The 21,010-nt window shown below is 35.1% G+C and overlaps 1 protein-coding gene across 4 annotated transcripts in view; it reads left to right on the top strand.

The window, feature by feature from the left end:
• The window catches only part of RIC1 (RIC1 homolog, RAB6A GEF complex partner 1), a 138,077-nt gene that overhangs the window by 65,197 nt on the left and 51,870 nt on the right, over positions 1-21,010 (top strand). For 3 of the 4 annotated variants that reach the window (XM_059071810.2, XM_059071808.2, XM_059071809.2), the window contains exon 3: positions 510-589. In XM_059071810.2, coding sequence (XP_058927793.1) covers positions 510-589 — 80 coding nt within the window. Of the gene's footprint in view, positions 1-509; positions 590-19,646; positions 19,717-21,010 lie in introns of those variants that run through there. The other variant, XM_059071811.2, reaches the window with a different exon arrangement.

Genomic DNA, 21,010 nt, shown 5'->3' with positions numbered 1-21,010 from the left:
CTTCTGTCTTGGTATATTTTTTAGTAAATTAGAGGCTAATTGATTGATTTTGAAATGTATAAAATACGTTTTTCTGAAGTTACACTATATAAACTTTGAGTAGAGTCAAGAATTCATCATACTATTACTATTTGGTGACATAATTGCTTTAAAAACTCAGAAAAATTATTTGCCATATTATTCCAGAGTTTAAAACGTTCTGTATATTTTGCAAAATAATCATCTATTATTGAATAATAAAGTTATTTTAGAATATTAATGTCTACAGCATGTTATGAACTATTGATTTCAATTACCTATGAAATATTTTGAAATCTGTAAATCCCTTTCATGAGTTACTTTAAACAAGATGGATTATATTGAAACAAAGTGATTTTTTATTTGCATAATTAAGCTATAGCTCTTCAAAAGAGGATTCTTGAAGTGCTTTCAAAGGAAGAATATATAAAATTAAGATTACAGTCATAGCCTTACCCTTTAATTCATGGAAATTAAAATTTATCTTTCAGACTGCAAATGGCTACATCTTGTTTTTTCGTATAACATCTACAAGAGGGGACAAGTACCTTTATGAACCAGTGTATCCCAAGTAAGTTTGTTGTCTTTAACTTTTTAAATATTTGATTTGCATACTTTGTATTCACAAAACATTACAGTTTGGGGTTGTCTGAAGTGCTAAGCCAGCATTTCCAAAACACTTGTTTTAAAGATTACCAGGTCTTTGAACTGCTTTCACTTGAATAAAGAATTCTATAATTAAATAATTCTGAAAATCTTGGATGGATGTACTGTCTCCCTTCTGGGACATTCAGAATTACTATTAAAATACTCCAGATCTAGCATCCTTTAGTCTTTATTGGGGATGTATGAGCTAAGATCATGAGGGGAAGAGGTGACGTGTCAGTAAGCCATATGTACTTTTTCCTGTACATTTTAGTATATGCATAGAAAAAATATGTACCCCAAACAGTGGGTTACCTCTTGATTAGAATTTGAGGGAACTTGGACTTTTGATCTTTAATCTTTGTTGATTTGTATGTTTTCTTTCCTTTTTTGTTATTTGCCTTACTTTTGAAATAAGAGAACATTTTATTGAAAGACCTTTTGAAATAAAAGAACATGTAATGTAATTTTCAAGTATTTCACCTTTTTAAAAAACGATCAAGCCATTAAAACTGGATGAAAATGTAAATGAATTATTTATCACATTTCTAGATGTTAGAAGACAGAGGTTATTAGTTATATAAGTAATTAAAGGGAAAATAGATTACATTATATGAAAGTTTAAATTTCTGAAAATTAACAGAAAAAAAAAAAGACCAACATTAAAAGGGTAGATAACAAACTGGGGGAAAATTTTGCAGTAAATAAGACCAAGGCTTACTATTTTTTATATGAAGGGGTCATATAAATTGCTAAGAAACAAAGCTTTCAAAAGATTAATAGGTAAAAGCAATCTCATAAGAGGAAATATCATCCATTTAAATTCTCAATTTAGACATACTCTGAAAGATTTCAGAAGATAAATAGGTAAAAGCAATCTCATGAGAGGAACTATCTCCATTTTAATTCTCAATTTAGACACTCTCCTGTAAATAAAAAGCAATAAACAGAATCACCTGTACTTAACTTGATTATTTTTTATGCTATTATAGGTGGGCAGGGGAGGGAAATAACATCTCTTGAAACAGTGAAAAATACAGTTTTCTTCCATTTGTCAACATGATTTACATATACTTAGAGTGTTTTGGAATAGTATTTTGAGACTAACTTTTTGTTTTCCAGAGGTTTTAAAAAGTTTCTTACCTTTTGATTCTAAGACTCCAGGGGACGCTGCTTAACTAAGTAGTAGTCCCAACAATGCATGAGCTATGCTGTGTTTGACTGTATATGTTAAGCTAAAGAACTAAGTAAAGAGCATTATTGTTTTGTTTTGTTTTCAAACTTGGATGTTCTTCCACTGTGTTGAAGAGTTTGAGTTTCAATATGTGGGCTTAATAAAATGTGTATTGCCTTAGAGCAGCATAAATAGAAATTAAGGGGGGATATAGGCTTTGGTGTCAGACCTGGAATTGAATGTCAGTTCTGCTGCTTTTCAGCTGTATGTCTCCTATCAGGTTAATACCTCTAAAAACCTCAGTTTCCTAATCTGTAGAATGAGATAACAGTAGTAATTATTTTATAAGATTAAATGAGACCATGCATATTAAATGTTTAGATAAGTGCCTAGCTTGTGGAAAAAATAATAATGGACAGCTGCTATTAATATATTTTTCCCTTATCAAATTTTTACTTTATTTCTAATGTTTTAAGTGATTATATATATAAAGTGATTTTACATATTATATAAATTGTATATATTATATATATATTTTTTGTTTTTAACTTGATAATATACTTTTTTCAGAGTTTAACTTCTAGTAACTGCTACATAAAATCACACAAAATCTCTTATATGCAAACAGTTTCGCAGAGCAGATTAGAATCAGCCTATTATGCATTTGTTTGCTAGAGTACTTTCTAGTTCAGTTTTTTAGTCTAGTAAGTTTCTTAGTTTTTCTGTAGAACCTGTTTATAAAATGGGAATAAAAGTATTTTCTTCTTCAGTTGTTTGGAGGGTTATGTGAGTTTAGGTTTTTAAAACCTGATTTGAGGAGAGTTTTTAAAAAAATTTAGTTTGTATTGGGTGTAAGATAAGCTCTAGGATGTATTATACAATATGGAATATAGCCAATATTTGTAATAACTGTAAATGGAAAGTAACTTTTAAAAATTGTATAAAAACTTTTAAAAATTAAAAAAATTTAGTTTTGAGAATGTATCATCATCATGTGTGCCATTGTAAACACTTATGCAATTCAAGACACTGTTCTAAGCACTTTTTCAAACTAACTTAATCCCTGTAGCAATCTGATGAGGTAGTTATGTACAGTAACTATAGAAACCGCAGCACAGAGATGGCTAAGTAACTCACCCATAGTCATACACTAGTAAGTGACACAGTCAGGATCTAAACATAAGTGTTGTAGCTTCAAAATCTGTGTATTTAAATTAACCACCAATACTACACTGCTTCAACCCTGTGTGTCCATCTAGCCATCTACTACTTTGGGTTTTATTTGGGGAGTTAGGGAACCAAAAATGGATAAGTGATCTGGAGTGGTTTATAGTAGTCCTAAAGAATAGAGACAGCATAATTGAGGTCAGTGGTTAGTCATCCTCTTCTCAGTTTTAGAAACGCTGTTGTCTCTTGCTTCTCTTCGCTAAATCTTATAAGTTCCTCCCATGAGTTTTTCTATAGTATCTCAACTTGCTTGTATTATGTGACAGCATCTTAACCTCAGACGGCCTCTTTTCCCATAGTGCTTCATCTTAGAACAGGTCAGATGCCTCCATAATCTTTCAAAGTTTCCACATAGTGTTGTTTCCAGCATCCTTCCTGTTGATAATGGGAGTCAGGCTTCAGCAATGGTTACAGTCTTATATTAAATGACTCTTTATGCCTCAAAGGTTATTTAGGTCATTTATTCTTTGATTAATGAATTTTCCATTTCTTTCATCCTTTGCGTCTTTATAAATTCCATTATATAATAAAATATTCCTTCCTATTGGTTACACAGGCCAGTGGATGGACTTACCCATTGAAGGTCGTCTTGATGGCTTTTTCTTTCATGTCTTGTAACTTACAGTGAAATTAATGAAGGAAACTCTGCCAGGGATAAATCAGAAATAATTTGTGTTAAGCTTGAGAATATATTCATGTGTTTATGTTTAAATATGAGTTTGGTAGATCTTGAAACTGCAAATCATATTTAATTTCATAATGAAAATAATTTCAACAAACATTTCATCATTATATATACTAATTTGAGAGCAGAGATTTTTTTCTCCTTATTCTTTCTATCTTTCCACCTTATTGAGACCAGCCTTATTGAGGTTAGTGTTCTTTTAGAAAGAAAAGTTACTGTACTAAAATTCAGTATATTTAATTATCAACTATTAAAGATGAAGATATTATCTTCTTCACTGAAAAAAATCACTCCAAAACAACTATCAAATTTCAAACGTCCCACTCCCTCCCCAAGGCCAACATTTTTACCATCTGTTATGAATTAGTGCTAGTTGGGAAGCAAGAAGAGAATAATTAGTTGAGGTTAGCAATTTCTAACTTCAACACAACTTGCCTTTTCAAAAATCCTGCTTCTTGGGAAATATACTCAATATGTTGTAATAACCTATAAGAGAAAAAAATCTGAAAAAGAAGATATATATGATATATATATACACATATATATTACATATACAACTGAATCACTTTGCTGTACACCTGAAACTAGCATAACATTTTAAGTCAATTATAGTTCAATAAAATAAAGCTTCTTGCAGGAGAAACCTGCAAGGAAGGGGATATAAACATTTACTCAGTTACATCAAAGAGAATAAAAGAGGTTTGAATTACTTACAGATGTGAAAGATTCCCCTCAACATTTGTTTTTTCCTTTTTGCTAGTAAGTTTTGAGTGTTAGTTTTCTGGAGAATAAACTTTAACTGCTTTTTTCCCCTTAAGCTTCTGTAGATTTAGAAAGTTATTTCTAACAATATATCTTGGTCTGAGTTCAGTTTTTGAACTTGACAAAGTATGTTAGTTATCCTAACATTTTTGATTCCCTTTGATCTTCTCAAAACGTTGCATGTGTAGTTTGATTTCAATATGTATGTATTCTGTAACAGTACATGTGTAACCTTTATCTGTTCAACTTTGCATCTTTTATGTATCCATTAGCTTACATTATAATTTCATGAGCATTTACTAATAAGATTAATTAGCAGTGTTATTCTATAAATTCCAGACAGTGAAAACCACCCCCCCGTTGGCCACACTTCTAAGATTGGCACCTGAATTCAAAGAAACACAGAATTGTTAAAAGATTTGCCTGATTCAAAGAGCCCTATGCATTGTTCTTATCAGACTCAAAGCTGTCTGATTTTGTGGTAATGTAAATAAAAAGCTTTTTTTTTTTTTTTTTTTTTTTAAGAAAAATGATATAAAAGGCCTGGTGATAAAGAGTGCTACCTCTTCCAGAAAACTTTTCTGAAAAATTGTTGTCATCCATCCATCCATTTAAGTATTAAATTTTGTCAGGCTCCAGGACTGTTTTAGATACTGGGATGCAGCAGAGGAAAAAGAAAAAAGAAGAAAAACAACAACAATAAGAAACTCTACTCATATAGCCTGCATTCTTCTAATAGATGGTGATAAATAAGTAAAATACATTACAAATTAGGTGATATATTCTATGGAGAAAAATAAAGCCGGGAAAGGGAATGGGAAGTGGGGAAACAACTTGAAATAGAGTGGTCAGGGTCTTTATTGAGACGATGATGTTTTAAAAGTTCTCAATGAGATGAGGAAACAAAACATACACCCATGGCTGGAGCATTCTGGATTGGTGACATTTAGAAGGTAAGAAAGTTAATAAGAAATTACTGTGAATAAATCCTAGGTCTTATCTAATAAAGTGAAAAAGTCAGAAGGGAGAAATTTTTTATTAAGTATAAAAAGAAAAATTACATTCTGCTTTTTAAATAACCTAATCCTGGGAAAGCCTACAGTTTATTCTCTTTTTTTGTAAATGGCACCGTCATTTGAGCTTATTTATTCTTACCACTTAATAACTCCAATAGCCAGTCTATATCAAGTCCAGTATATTCTACCTTGTATCCCTCATGTCTTTCCCTACTTCCTAATTCTCAGGAACACTACTTTAGTTTGGGTTTTGTCATTTTTCTCCTGGATTATTGTAATATCATATTAATTCATCTTTTGTGGTTTTCCCCTAAATGAATTTTTCTAACATAAAATTAACTTGCCATTTTTCTACAGTTTTTCAGTGGCTTTTCTTAGCTTTCAGGATTAATCATGTTGCTTACTTTTTTTGAGTTTTATTTTACAAATCTGAAGAATGGAGTTAATATCCACTTCATGAAGATGTCATTAGGTTTAAATCAACACCTTAAATTACTCTCTAGTACCTAAAATAATGCTTTACTGTTCCCTAGGATTTTGTTCTGCGTTCTCTTTTATTCTACATGCTCTTACTGGCTTTAATTATCCAGTGTATGTGGGTGAGGTTCAGACGTTTCTGTAATATAGTACCACTTTCTTAAGCTTCTGGCCCACCTTTCTGGAACAAATCTATTGAGATGTCTGTAGGCAACCTCAAACTCATCATGTCTAAACCTAACTCATTTCCTCTCTACCAAGCCAAACATGTTATTGCTTTTCTAAAATTTATTGCCATTACCATGATCTTTTATACAGTGTGTGATGTTGAAAACCTTGGAATCTTTATTTCTTCATTTCTCTTCTTTGTTTGGTAATCAAGTTGTATTGATTGATTACAACTCTCTATTGCCTCTAAAATTTGCTAGTATGTATTTTACTCTCACTTGTCATATTAAGGGTGTTCATGGCCTTTCCTTGCCTATTGAAGAGCTTGTTTACTAACTCATTTTTGTCCTCTAGTCTCTTTCTCCTCCATACTGAAATCCATTCTTTGCACTGATAACCAGATTTATTCTTCAAAGCAAAGACTTGATGATGTGATTCTTAGAAACTTTTTTTTAAAGTCTGGATTAACTTTGTTCTAAATAATTAACACCTGGATCTAAAGATACAAAAATGCTAGCATTATACATCAGTACTTCCTGGAATATTATTTCAGAAAGATCATATCAGTAAATTTTTTTATTTCTAATTTTTTTTATTGTGGTAAAATATACATAATGTAACATCATCATAACTGTTTTAAAGTATAGTTATATAGTTGGCCCTTTAACAACACAGGTTTGAACTGTGCAGGTCCACTTATACATGGATTTTTTCCAGTAAATATGTACTGCAGGATTCTTGGTCGGTTGAATCCAAGGATGCAGAGCCACATATATGGAGGGCCAACTGTAAAGTTATGCACAGATTTTCAAGTGCATGGGGGTCCGCATCCCTAACCCCCAGGTTGTTCAAGGTTTAACTGTACTTCATATAAGTGAAACCATATGATATTTATCTTTTGTGACTGACATTTCACTTAGCATAATGTCCTCAAGTTTCATTCATTTTGTAGCATATGTTAGACTTTCCTTCCTTTTAAAGGTTGAAAAATATGCCACTGTATGTGTATACCACATTCTATTTTGAATAATGCTGCAGTGAACATGGGTATTCAAATGTCTCTTTGAGACCCTGATTTCAGTTCCTTTGGGTATATACCCCAAAGTAGAATTTCTGTATCTTATGGTAATTCTATTTTTAATTTTTTGAGGAACTGCCATACTATTAATCCTCAAGGGCTGTACCATTTTCTGTACTTAGTGCACAAGGACTCTAATTTCTCTACATTTTTGCCAACACTTAGTGCACAAGGACTCTAATTTCTCTACATTTTTGCCAACTTATTGTTGTATATGTATTTTTATAGTAACTTGTAGGTGTGAGGTGGTATCTCACTTTAGTTTTGATTTGCATTTCTCTAATGATTAGTGATGTTAGGTACTCTTGTAATGTGCCTATTGACCAATTTTGTATCATTGGAGAAATGTCTGTTTTGAGTCCTCTGCCCCTTTTTGAATCAGGTTGTTTTGGTTTTTTGCTGTTGAGTTTTAGGAGTTCTCTATATATTCAGGGTATTAATTCTTTATCTCATAAACTTCTGTTGCTGTCCAGTCCCCACAAAATAAAGTCCAAGAGATCTGGCTTGGCATTTAGAACCTACTTTTACCCTATCTCTAGCACACTGAACCCACACTTCCTGTGTATTTTAATTCTGTTCATTTGCTATTTGCTTTACTTGGTATGCCTTCACCACTGTCTTTTTTATGTAAGAAAGCTATCTCACTTGGTTTTCAAGCTCAGGTCAAGTATTTATAAAGCTTTTGACCTCAACTCTCCTATCTTCCCTTGTACCCAAGAAATAGCTGATCCCTCATGTATAATCCTATGGCACTTTAAAAAAATTTACACTGGTAGTCCATGGATTTATTCTTATAAAAACAAACAAGTACTATGTTGAGGTATGTTCCTGCTGTGCCTGCTTTCTGGAGAGTTTTTATTGTAAATGGATGTTGAATTTTATTAAAAGCTTTTTCTGCATCTATTGACATGATCTTGTGGTTTTTATTCTTCAGTTTGTTAATGTGATGTATCACATTGATTTGTGGATATTGAAAAATCCTTGCATCTGTGGAATAAATCCCACTTGATCATGTTGTATGATCCTTCTAATGTATTGTTGGTTTGCTAGTGTTTTGTTGAAGATTTTTGCATCTGTGTTCATCAGTGATATTGGCCTGTAATTTTCCTATTGTGTGCTATCTTTGTCTGGTTTTGGTATCAGGGTGATGGTGGCCTCATAGAGTGAGTTTGGAAGTGTTCCTTCCTCTGCAATTTTTTAGAATAGTTTCAGAAGGATAGGTGTTAACTCTTCTCTGAATGTTTGATAGAATTCACCTGTGAAGCTATCTGGTCCTGGAATTTCATTTTTTGGGAGTTTTAAAATTACTGATTCAGTTTCAGTACTGGTGATTGGCCTGTTCATATTTTCTATTTCTTCTTGGTTCAGTCTTGGGTGATTACACCTTTCTAAGAATTTGGTCATTTTTTCTAGGTTGTCCATTTTATTGGCATATAGTTGTTTGTAGTAGTCTCTTATTATCTTTTGTATTTCTGTGGTGTTGGTTGTAACTTCTCCTCTTTCATTCCTGATTTTATTGATTTGGGACCTATATTACAAACCAACAGCCAATATCATCCTCACCAGTGAAAAAGCTGAAAGCATTTTCTCTAAGACTAGGAACAAGACAAGGGTGCCAACGATTGCCACTTTTATTCAACATAGTATTGGAAGTCCTAGCCACGTCAATCAGAGAAGAAAAAGAAATAAAAGGAATCCAAATTTTCCAAATTGGAAAAGAAGTAAAGCTGTCACTGTTAACAGGTGATATGATACTATACATGGAAAATCCTAAAGCTGCCACCAGAAGACTACCAGAGCGCATCAGTGAGTTCGGTAAGGTTGCAGGACAGAAAAGTAATATACAGAAATCTGTTGCATTTCTATATGCTAACAATGAACTATCAGAGAAATTAAGGAAACAATCTGATTTACCATCACATCAAAATGAATAAAATACCTAGGAATAAACCTACCTAAGGAGGCAAAAGACCTGTACTCAGAAAACTGTAAGATACTGATGAAAGAAATCGAAGATGACTCACATGGAAAGAAATACCATGTTCTTGGGTTGGAATAATCAATATTGTTAAAATGACCATACTTCCCAAGGCAATCTACAGATTCAGTTCAATCCCTATCAGAATACCAATGGCATTTTCCACAAAAGTAGAACAAATAATTTTAAAATTTGTATGGAAACGCAGAAGATTCCGAATAGCTAAAACAATCTAGAGAAAGAAGAACAAAGCTGGAAGAATGACAGTCCCTGTCTTCAGACTATACTACAAAGCTACAGTAATCAAAACAGTATGGTACTGACACAAAAACAGACACATAGATCAATGGAACAGGATAGAGAGCCCAGAAATCCACACACTTATACTCAATCTGACAAAGGAGGCAAGAAAATACAATGGAGAAAAGACATTCTCTTCAGTAAGTGGTGCTGGGTAAGCTGGACAGCTACATGTTAAAGAATGAAATTAGAACATTCTCCAACACCACATACAAAAATAAACTCAAAATGGATCAAAGACCTAAATGTAAGACTGTATACTATAAAACTCCTAGAGAAAAATGTAGGCAGAACACTCTGACGTAAATCACAGCAATAATTTTTTGGATACGTCTCCTAAAGCAAAGGAAACAAAAGCAAAAATAAATGGGACCTAATTAAACCTAAAAGCTTATGCACAGCAGGGTGCAGGAATAAAGAGGCAGAGTAGAGAATGGACTTGAGGACCTGGGGAGGGAGAAGGGTAAGCTGGGATGAAGTGAGAGAGTGGCATGGACATATATACACTACCAAATGTAAAATAGATAGCTAGTGGGAAGCAGCCACATAGCACAGGGAGATCAGCTCAGTGCTTTGTGACCACCTAGACGGGTGCGATAGGGAGGGTGGGAGGGAGATGCAAGAGGGAGGAGATATGGGGATATTATGTATATCTGATTTACTTTGTTACAAAGCAGAAACTGACACACCATTGTAAAGCAATTATACTCCAATAAAGATGTTAAAAAAAAATAAGCTTTCTGCACAGCAAGGGAAACCATTGACAAAACAAAAAGACAACTTACTGAATGGGAGAAAATATTTGCAAACAACGTGACCCATAAGGCATTAATATTCAACATACATTAACAGCTCATATAACTGAACATCAAAAAAACAAACAACCCGGTTAAAAAATGGGCAGAAGATCCGAATAGACATTTTTCCAAAGGGGAAATGCAGATGGTCAACAGACACATGTAAAGAGGCTCAACATTGCTAATTATCAGGGAAATGCAAATCAGAACCACAATGAGATATCACCTCACGCCTGTCAGAATGGCCATCATAAAAAAAACCGTGAATAACAAGTCTTGTCAAGGATGTGGAGAAAAGGGAAGTCTCGTGCACTGTTGGTGTGACTGTAAATCAGTGCAGTCACTGTGGAAAACCATATTTTTAGTCAAAAGACTAAAAATATGGTTTTCCACAGTGACAGTAGAACTACCATATGACTTAGCAACTCTCCTGGGTATATGTCAAAATAAACCTAAAAACACTAATTTGAAAAGATACATGCACCCAGTGTTCCTAGCAGCATTATTTGCAATTGTCAAGATATGGAAGCAACCTAAGTGTCTGTCAACAGATGAATGGATAAAGAAGAAGTGGTGTGTGTGTGTGTTTGTGTGTGTGTGTGTGTGTATATATATATATATATATATATATATATATATATATATATATACACACACACTACTCAGCCATAAAAAGGAATGAAATTTTGCCATTTGTAGCACCATGGATGGATTTGGAGGGCATTATGCTAAGTGAAATAAGCCAGATAGAGAAAGACAAATACTGTATATCACTTCTATGTGGAATCTGAAAAATACAACAAATGAGTGAATATAACAAAAGAGAAGTAGACTCACAGATACAGAGAACAAGCTAGTGGTTACCATTGAGGGGAGTGTCAATACAAGGCTCAGTAGATACAAACTATTGTGTGTAAGATAGGCTGCAAGGATGTATTGTACAACACGGGATATATCCAATATTTTGTAACAACTGTAAATAGAGTGTAGCCTTTAAAAATTGTATTAAAAAGCACACAAATAATGAGAGACATATAAAAAGTAAGTGAAATTGAGAACCTTGTCTGCTTTTTCAGATTCGTCTCATTTCACTCTCCAGTTAGCTTTATATCTTTTGAGTAAATAAATACCTAAGAGTTGAGTTGCTGGGGCATATCACATGTCTAGTGATTTTAGGTTGGATCATGGGCACTGTATTAGATATCAAGTGTCTGATTTTCATTCTTTTGCTTTAAAGAATGTTGAGGTTTGTTTTGGATGGCAGTTAAGTTGGAGAGCTTCTTGATCCTTTTGAAGCTTGTTTATGTATTTTTAGGGTAGGTTCAACCTTTATGGTAGACTAGCTTAGCTCTCCTGAGCTCTCTGCTAATGTCCTGGGTCTTTAATGAGGTCTCTTTTGTGTGATCAGAACTGGAATGTCTCTCAGCCCTACATGAACGATACAGCTTAAAACTGGTAGTTAGTCCTTGGCTGACCTTGTGGGGTTTCACCATATATATGTGATAGCTTAGTATTCAGCAAGACTTAAGGGGAATCCCTATAGGTTTCTAGAGCTCTTTCTCTGTATCTCTCACCTCTCTTGTACTCTGTTCCACAAATAGCTGCTTCTGCTTCCCTGAACTTTAATCTTTTTCTCCTCAGCTTAACAAGACTGCCGTATTATGCTTATGTCTTCCCACTGTACATGGTAGTCTAGAAAGTGACTTCTATCAGAAAACCTTGTTTGTCTCCCTTCACTCAGGATTATAGTCCTGTGCTGCCTGTTACACAGTGTCTGAATATGGTTGTTTTATATATTTTGCCCAGTTTTTTGTTTGTTTCTGGAGGGCTAATTTGGCACCAGTTTTCTGTTAGTATAATAATAACGTGACTGATGACCACCTATGTGTCCATCAGTCAGCTTGAACAATTTTCAGTCTTTTTTCACTGAGTATGTTTTAGCACATTCAAAATATCATCATTTTATTTCATGCCCAAATACTTTCATTATTGATATTCTCGTAAACAGTTAGGTTGACTGAAAATGATGAAATAGGAGGTATGGAGTTTGATGAAAGAAACCATACTGAGCCTTTCCAGAACTATGGTTGGAGAACCAAAACCTTTTGGTCCAGAATTCACCTAGGATTGTTAGAACTTCCTGGATCAAGCCTAATACATTCCAGAATCATTTTAAAATGTGATATCCTGAGTTGTAAGAGAGTAGATCTTGAAAGTTCTTATCACAAGGGGAAAAAAATTGTAACTGTGAGGTGTTGGATGTTAACTAATCTTATTGTGGTCATCATTTTACAGGGTATACATATTGCAAATCATTTTGTTGTGCACCTTAAACTCATACAGTGTTCTATGTCAATTACACCTTGAGAAACTGGAAAAAGTGAAAATCTGGAATGAGATTTGTTTTTCATCATCATCAAACACTTATTGTATGCTTTACTATCATTTGTAAGGCACTAGCTATTCTGTTGCTGAAAAGGTATAAAATGCTAATGAAGAGAGACGTATTTAAAATTAATGGCAATATGCAATGACAAATGCCAAGTGAATGCACATCCCTAAAGGTGGTAATAGCATTTCAGGGGAAAGTGCTTGAGTTGTCAGGGAAAGGTTTGTAGATAAGGAGATTTGAGCTATACTTGGAAGGAAAGATAGGCCTTAGGGTAAGTTATGTTGCTAGGAAAAACACTGTTTAGTTAGCTATACTTCTGAGATTCCTATCCCATGTCCCTGTGTCGTGCGCTGCCTGCCCCACCCCCAGCACCATCAAATCCATCAGGTTATCTGCTATGTTATTATTTTCTTTAGCTGGCACTTAAAGTATTTGAGATTTCCTGCACACTAGACTTTGTTGAAATCAATGCCTGTTGAATTTAATTGCATAGTGACAGTTTTCTGTATCATCTTGTTTAGCCCTCCAAAGCATACTCGACATATATATTAAAGGCAATTTTTTCTCTTTTAAGACTTCTTTGTAATTTTTATGGTACATTTTTGAGTACTGTAGTTTGCTTTTTATTTTTATCAATTTAGTGGGAAACTACTCCCTCCTTAAGGCTATGGGAAGTTTGACTAGTAGTTGACCTACCCCTCATTTCATTTTTCATTGCCCTTTGGGGGCCGTTCATTGACATGAATGCATTGCATTCATTAGAATGGAAAGCTAGGAAACAGCTTTTTTTTTAAAATAAATTTATTTTTATTTTTGGCTGTGTTGGGTCTTCATTGCTGTGCGTAGCTTTCTCTAGTTACGGTGAGCATGGGCTACTCTTTGTTGCAGTGCGCAGGCTTCTCATTGTGGTGTTTTCTCTTGTTGCGGAGCACGGGCTCTAGGCGTGTGGGCTTCAGTAGTTGTGGCATGTGGGCCCAGTAGTCGTGGCTCTCGGGCTCTAGAGCGCAGGCTCAGTAGTTGTGGCACACAGGCTTAGTTGCTCTGTGACATACGGGATCTTCCTGGACCAGCTCTTGAACCCGTGCCCCCTGTATTGGCACCACTAGGGAAGCTTGGAAACTGCTTTTTTTTTTTTTTGCAGTACGCGGGCCTCTCACCGTTGCGGCCTCTCCCGTTGCGGAGCACAGGCTTCGGATGCGCAGACCCAGCAGCCATGGCTCACGGGCCCAGCCGCTCTGCGGCACGTGGGATCTTCCTGGACCGGGGCACAATCCCGCGTCCCCTGCATCGGCAGGCAGACTCCCAAACACTGCGCCACCAGGGAAGCCCGAAACTGCTTTTAATTCATGAAAAATACATCAGTAAAACAAAACTCTTAAACAGGCTTAATTTCATTTTCCCTACTTTCTTATGATATTGGACTTAATGTTACTACCTCTGATAAATATATAGCAGTTTAGAGATGTGGAGAAGAGAATGGCATTTGAAATTTGAGCCACATGGGTTTCAGTCTGGGTTCTACTTTTTATAGGCAATAACTTTGGAAAAGCTGCTTGTTCAGTTACTTTCTATGTTTTTGTGCATCTATAAAATGAGAACAGTGAGTACGTTGTTAGTAAGTTGCAGTTGTTGTTGTCTAGGTTGCCTTTTGAATTATTAAACATAATCTGCTTCCACTGGGTGTTTAAGACAATTTGTGTGTGTTCAGGAAAGAAGGAAATTCAAGTTCACTAAATATATGGATTCTTTTATAATCCGTTTATTTCTCTAAGGTCAGTAGTAATGTCCCCTCTTTCATTTCTGATTTTAGTGAGTTGAGTCCTCCTTTCTTTTTTCCTTAGGTTTTTTCATTTTGTTGATGTTTTCAAAGAACTACCTTTGCTTTGCTTGATTTTCTCTATTGTTTTCCCATTCTCTATTTTTGTTCATATCCGCTCCAGTCTTCATTATATCCTTCCTTCTGCTAGTTTTGAGTTAAGTTTGCTCTTTTTCTAGATCCTTTTAAGGTGTAAAGTTAGGTTATGGATTTGAGATTTTTCTTCTTTTTTGGTGCAAGCATTTTAGCTGTAAATTTTCCTCTGATCACTGCATTCACTGCCTCCTGTGGTGTTGTGTTTTCATTTTCATTAGTCTCAAAGTATTTTCTAATTTTCCTTTTGGTCTTTTCTTTGACCTATTGGCTGTCTCAGAGGTGTTGTTTAATTTCCACATATTTGTGAATTTTCTAGTTTTCCTTCTGTTATTGCTATCTAGTTTCATTTCATTGTGGTCAGAGAAGATAATTTCAATCTTTTTAAATTTATTGAGGCATTTTGGTGGCCTAACATTTTCTATCCTAGAGAATGTCTCATGTACATTTGCAAAAGAATGTGCATTCTGCTGTTACTGGGTAGAGTTTGGTATACATCTTATGTCTGAGTGGTTCATAATGTTCAGATTCTCTGTTTCCTTACTAATCTTCTGTCTAGTTGTTCTATGCATTATTGAAAGTGGTGTATTGTCCAGTCGTTACTTTAGAACTATCGTCTAGTCGTTACTTTAGAACTATTTCTCCCTTCAGTTGCTTCAGTATTTGCTTCATGTGTTTTGGGGCTCTGTTGTTACATGTGTTATCTGTTTATAATTGTTATATCTTCTTGCTGGATTGACACTTTCATCAATATATACTGTCCTTTATCTCTTGTAACAATTTTTATTTTATTTTATTCATTTATTATTTTTTTTTGCGGTACGTGGGCCTCTCTGTGTTGTGGTCTCTCCCGTTGTGGAGCAAAGGCTCCGGACGTGCAGGCTCAGCGGCCATGGCTCACGGGCCTAGCTGCTCTGTGGCATGTGGGATCTTCCCGGACCAGGGCACGAACCCGTGTCCCCTGCATTGGCGGGCGGATTCTCAACCACTGCGCCACCAGGGAAGCCCTCTTGTAACAATTTTTGATTTAAAGTATTTTGTCAAATATTACTGTAACCACTAAGCTCTTAGTTATACAATTTGCATGGAGTATCTTTTTTCATCCTTTCACTTTCAACTTATTTGTTTGTTTTGATCTAAACTGAGTTTCTTATAGAAAACTTAGAAATGGAATCATGTTTTTTTAATCTATTCTGACAGTGTATCTTTTAATTGAAGTGTTTAATCCATTTACATTTACAATAATTGCTGATAAGGAAGAACTTCTGCCATTTTGCTGTTTGTTCTGTGTGTGTCGTATCTTTTTTGTTCCTCAGTTCCTTCATTACTGTCTTCTTTTGTGTTTAATTTTGATTCCTTTTTCATTTCCTTTTCTCTGTATATTTCAGGTTTCTTTAGTGGTTATTTTGGGATTACATAGCATCTTACACTTACAGCAACCTAGATTGAATTAATAACAACTTGGTTTCAGTAATGAAACTATAGTCCTCTACATCTTCATCCTTCCCCTTTTATGTTCTTATTGTCACACATTACATCATTATACATTGTGTGCCCATAATGTAGATTTAGAATTATCTTTTCATTTATTAGTCTTTTAAATCATATAGTTAAAAAGGTGGATTTCCAAATCAAAAATACAGTATTGCTGGCTTTATATTAACCTATGTAGTTACCTGTACTGGTGTTCTTTATTTTTTTCATACGGCTCTGGATTACTGTTTAGTGTTCTCTCATTTCAGCCTGAAGGACTCCCTTTAGTGTTTCTTGTAGTTCAGATCTGCTTGTGACAAAATCCCTCAACTTTTGTTTATCTGAAAATCTCTTAATTTCTCCTTTATTTTTGAAGGATAGTTTTTCTAGTTAAAGAATTCTTAGTTAACTTTTTTTTTTTTTTTTGGTGGTACGCGGGCCTCTCACTGTTGTGGCCTCTCCCGTTGCGGAGCACAGGCTCCCGACGCACAGGCTCAGAGGCCATGGCTCACGGGCCCAGCCGCTCCGCGGCATGTGGGACCTTCCCGGACCTGGGCACGAACCCGTGTCTCCTGCATCGGCAGGCGGATTCTCAACCACTGCGCCACCAGGGAAGCCCATAACTTTTTTTTGTCTTCCAGCATTTGCATTGTCATCCCACTGCCCCTGTCCTCCATGGTTTCTGATGAGAAATTGGCTGCTCATGTTATTGAGGATCCCTTGTATATGATGAGTCACTTCTCTTGTTGCTTTCAAGGTTCTCTTTGTCTTTCAGTAGTTTGAATATGATGTATCTTGGTATGGATCTTTTTGAATTTATCCTTCTTGGGAGTTTGCTAAGCTTCTTGGATGGTTAGATGCATGTTTCTATTAGATTTGGGACATTTTCAACCATTATTTCTTCTAATATTCTTCCGGCCTCCTTGCCTTTGGGACTTCCATTATATTTATGATGGTATGTATGGTGGTATCCCACAGTCTCTTAAGCTGTGTTCATTTTTCTTCATTCTTTTTTCTTCCTGCTCCTCAGACTACATCGTTAATAAAATCACTCATGAATAGTAATCACAAACTATTAATTTGTTGGGTTTTACTGGACCACAGTCTAACAACTCTCAGTTATTTGATGTGGTATACAGTTGACCCCTGAACAACATGGGTTTGAACTGTGCAGCTCTGCTTATGCACGTTTTTTTTTTTTTTTTAGTAAACACACATAGTACAACATGATGCATGGTTGGTAGAATCTGTGAATGCAGAACCACAGATAAAGAGGACTGACTGTGGGACTTGAGCATCAGCGGATTTTGGTATGCATGGTGGGTCCTGGAAACAATCCCCTGCACACACAAAGGGACAGCTGTACTGTGTAAGTCAGCATAGGCTAAGTCCCTGCGGTAGAGGATAAAAGCAGAGCATTGTACCAAGTGTTGGCTCTTTAAAGTCTCTGCCCAGAAATGACACAAGTCACTTCCCCTTGTGTTTCATAGGCCAAAGTAAGTCACATGGCCATACCTAATTTTAAGTGGTGAGGAAAGCACAGTTCTATGTGCCCAAGAATGAAGAATATATTATGTTTCAATAGCTTGAATGACAACCAGGTATGCATACAATGTGATTGTATCTGTCTGTCTCTGAGAAGCCTTTTTTAGTGACCGGGAACTATAATTCTCAATATGCTTTTATCATATCCCTTCAGAAAGGATTATGATAAAATTGTCTGAAAAGACATTTCTACTGCCACTGCTAGTAGATGCCTTTGTGTAATCTTATTAACAGTCTCCTAATTAATTTACAGACTACTCCCTCTCCACTCTATCACCAATGTGTTCTTTAGCATTCATTGTAATTTTTCTTTGTGTACACAAAGGTAATTATTAGTCTCTAACTCTGCTAGTTTTCAGTGTAACTCCTTCACTTACTAGCTCTGTGACCATAAACAAAATTCTTAATAATAAACTGAAGCTTCAGTTTCTTTTCTGGAAAAATACAGATAATAACGCCTGACTCAAAGGATTGTAATCAATCAGTTGACATAATGTGTGCAGAACGTTTTGTACACTCATACTTGGTAACTGCTCAATTTAGTGCTTTTTTTCCTCCTGGCATTCAGTGCTCTTCATGGTTTGGCTCTCCCTTACAAAAATCTGATGCAATACTCTCAAATTACTGTTGAACTAGAAGTAATATTTTTGATCAGAAAGTTAGATTTTTTTGTTAATGTAATTTTTAACAGTTTACTGCATTTTAGTATGTTTGGAGGAAGGGATGGAAATTATACCATGAAGTTTATCTCCTAATTTTATAAGGGAAGTCATTGAGAATTCAGGATTTACTTAAATTTGCTATAAAATTCTTATCATAGTACTTTTAGCTCTAATAAGTGATAGTATTTATATAAAGGAAAATAGTTTCCAGTTTCAAGATGGGTAATGAGGTTTCCACCTTTTTCTTGAAAATCACCAACAGAATAAAGTTGAAATACTGTTTTCATCTTCAGTGAGAGCTGGGGGTATCTCTAACCCATGACCTAACAATTGGATGAGAAAAAAAATAAATGACTTAGGATGAATATCAAACCTGAGAGCCTAAGGTTACATATATGATATTGATGAAAAGCAACTTGTTTGATTTGCAAAACCCTAGAATGGCTGAGGCACTAGTACCACAGAATACAGGAGTGACCAGGGGCTATAAATGGGGATTGTTTGAAAAATCTGAATAAGGAATAGGATTTCTATGTTCTCACCTCACAGGAGACAGGATGTCTGATTAAACCAGAGGGATTCCAGACACAGAGTAGGGCAAGGATGAGATGCTAAACTAAAGATGAGGATTAAGTGAAAGTTGTTGTACTGAACAACAGGATGTCAAGCTTTCTTCCCCTGCTTGGCTCCAGACTTCTGCCTTCTGTACTTGATTGAGGGATTCTTCCTAGGGAAATTAAATCACTCCAGATGAATGACCCAACAGCCTCTCATATTGGAAGACCTCAACAAAAATGCCTACCCTGAGGTCCACCAGTTGACAACCCAACTTGAACACATAGGAGCTTATAATTAGTTTTTTCTCATTAACCTCTTGAACATGAAGAAAGATGTTAGCCATCTTAGGAAAGTTTCTAACGTAAAATAGAGACACACAACAGAAAAAAGGAAACTCAAGAGGAAATAGGCAATACAGGGAACAAAAACGCTTTGGGGAAATGAAAATTAACCACCTTAAACAGGTATTGCCTAATTTAAAAAAAAAATTAGTGCTATAAGAAAAAAGGGGAGCTGGGTGTGAGAAAGTTCCTGGAATAAAAAGTATGATAGCAGAAATTAAAAATTCAATAAAAGCATTAAAAGAAACATTTGACAGACCCCAGGATATAGAACAGTGGCAGAAGAAATGTCTTTTCAGACAACTTTATCATAGTCTTTTTTGAAGGGACAAACATTCATTCAAGTGTCATAATAAAATAGAGACATTTCAGACTTGAGAGTTCTAAGTTTACTTCTCATGCACCTTTCCAGGAAGCCCCAAGAATATGTGAACCGAGGAAGATACAGGATCTATAAAATAAAGGATTCAACATAGGAAAGAAGCAAAGAAATCATAAAGATGATGACAAAGTAAATATCATGTTGATAGCGGTGCATTAGACTTAGTAGGGCATTGGGCATAAAGAGGGATGCCTCCAAGGGTGGGGGGGAAATGGAAATGATAAGCTATGTAGCAGGTTTGACCACATAGAAGATTATATTGAGAATTATTTTGTCAGAGCAGTTAAGGAGTATGAGATGACTTAGGTATAAGTTGAAAGAAAACCAAGCAAATGAAAGCATGTGGAAAATTATCACGTTATTTAAGGAAAGATTTCTGAACACTACTTGACCCGGAAGTGAAAAATATTTATGTAATCATTATAATGAAAACAGTTTGGTATAATTATGTTGGGAGGATGGGAAAAATGGGTAAATGAGAATAAAAAGTTAATAATGTCTAAAATTAATGATGTTAAAACAATGTAAACACATGGTTTAAAAAATACGCAGGTAAATAGAAGAAGATAACAGCTCAAAGAATTCAAGCTGGTTGCCTCCTCACTGAAAGAAGACTACTTCAGTAGTTATTTTTGTTTGTCATAAGCCTTCTAGCACTGTTCGACTCTTTATGTATATACTTTGAATAATACCTTTAAAACTAGATGTACATGGAGAACATCTCAGAAAATTCATCACAGTGTTTTGTGTGGTTAGCAATTCAGATATGGCTCCTGTAAACTAATAACTCATGGTGTCCTTTTAAGGGCTGTCATAGCAAACATACTGATTGAACATGAACATGTTTGGTTAAACATTAGCCAATTTAGCCATTCAGACACGTAGAAGGAATCAAATATTCCAGGTCATGGCAGTATCAGAGCAGGATAGTAATAAAGCACCACCAGGTTTCTGTATGGAAAGTAATCTAAAACTAATAAGTAAGCATCTAAGTAATTTTCTGAGCATCCAAATAATTTTCACAAAGCTAGGAACTTTAACTTGTTAGATTCTTTGCACTTAGTTTTAATAGTATTGACAAATTGGTTTCTAGGATTGTAGGTGATGAGAAGGAAAGATGATGTAAGCAGGCTAATTGTTGCCTAGAGTAAGTGATAGCTGATAGTAAGAGAAGAGACAGATAGCTGTTAAATTCTAGCACAGGCATTGAGAAAGAATGATCCAATGCCATATGGATATAAAGATTCCAAAACAGCTTTATAGTACTTTTGAGGGCTTGTATGTGACAGTGCAATTATGTTGGCATTGACCTAGCCACTCTAGTGCAGCCATTTAGTGCCAAGGAGTTCTCGAATTTACCCATTTTGCCATTTAATGTCAAACATCTCCTAATTGCATCCCTGAATCTGACCTTAAGTCTGAT

This window comes from Kogia breviceps, chromosome 8 (assembly GCF_026419965.1).
Source record: "Kogia breviceps isolate mKogBre1 chromosome 8, mKogBre1 haplotype 1, whole genome shotgun sequence".
Lineage (NCBI taxonomy): Eukaryota > Metazoa > Chordata > Mammalia > Artiodactyla > Physeteridae > Kogia > Kogia breviceps.
The sequence above is the reverse complement of the archived record's forward strand: the minus strand, read 5'-3'. Positions and strand labels throughout refer to the sequence as shown.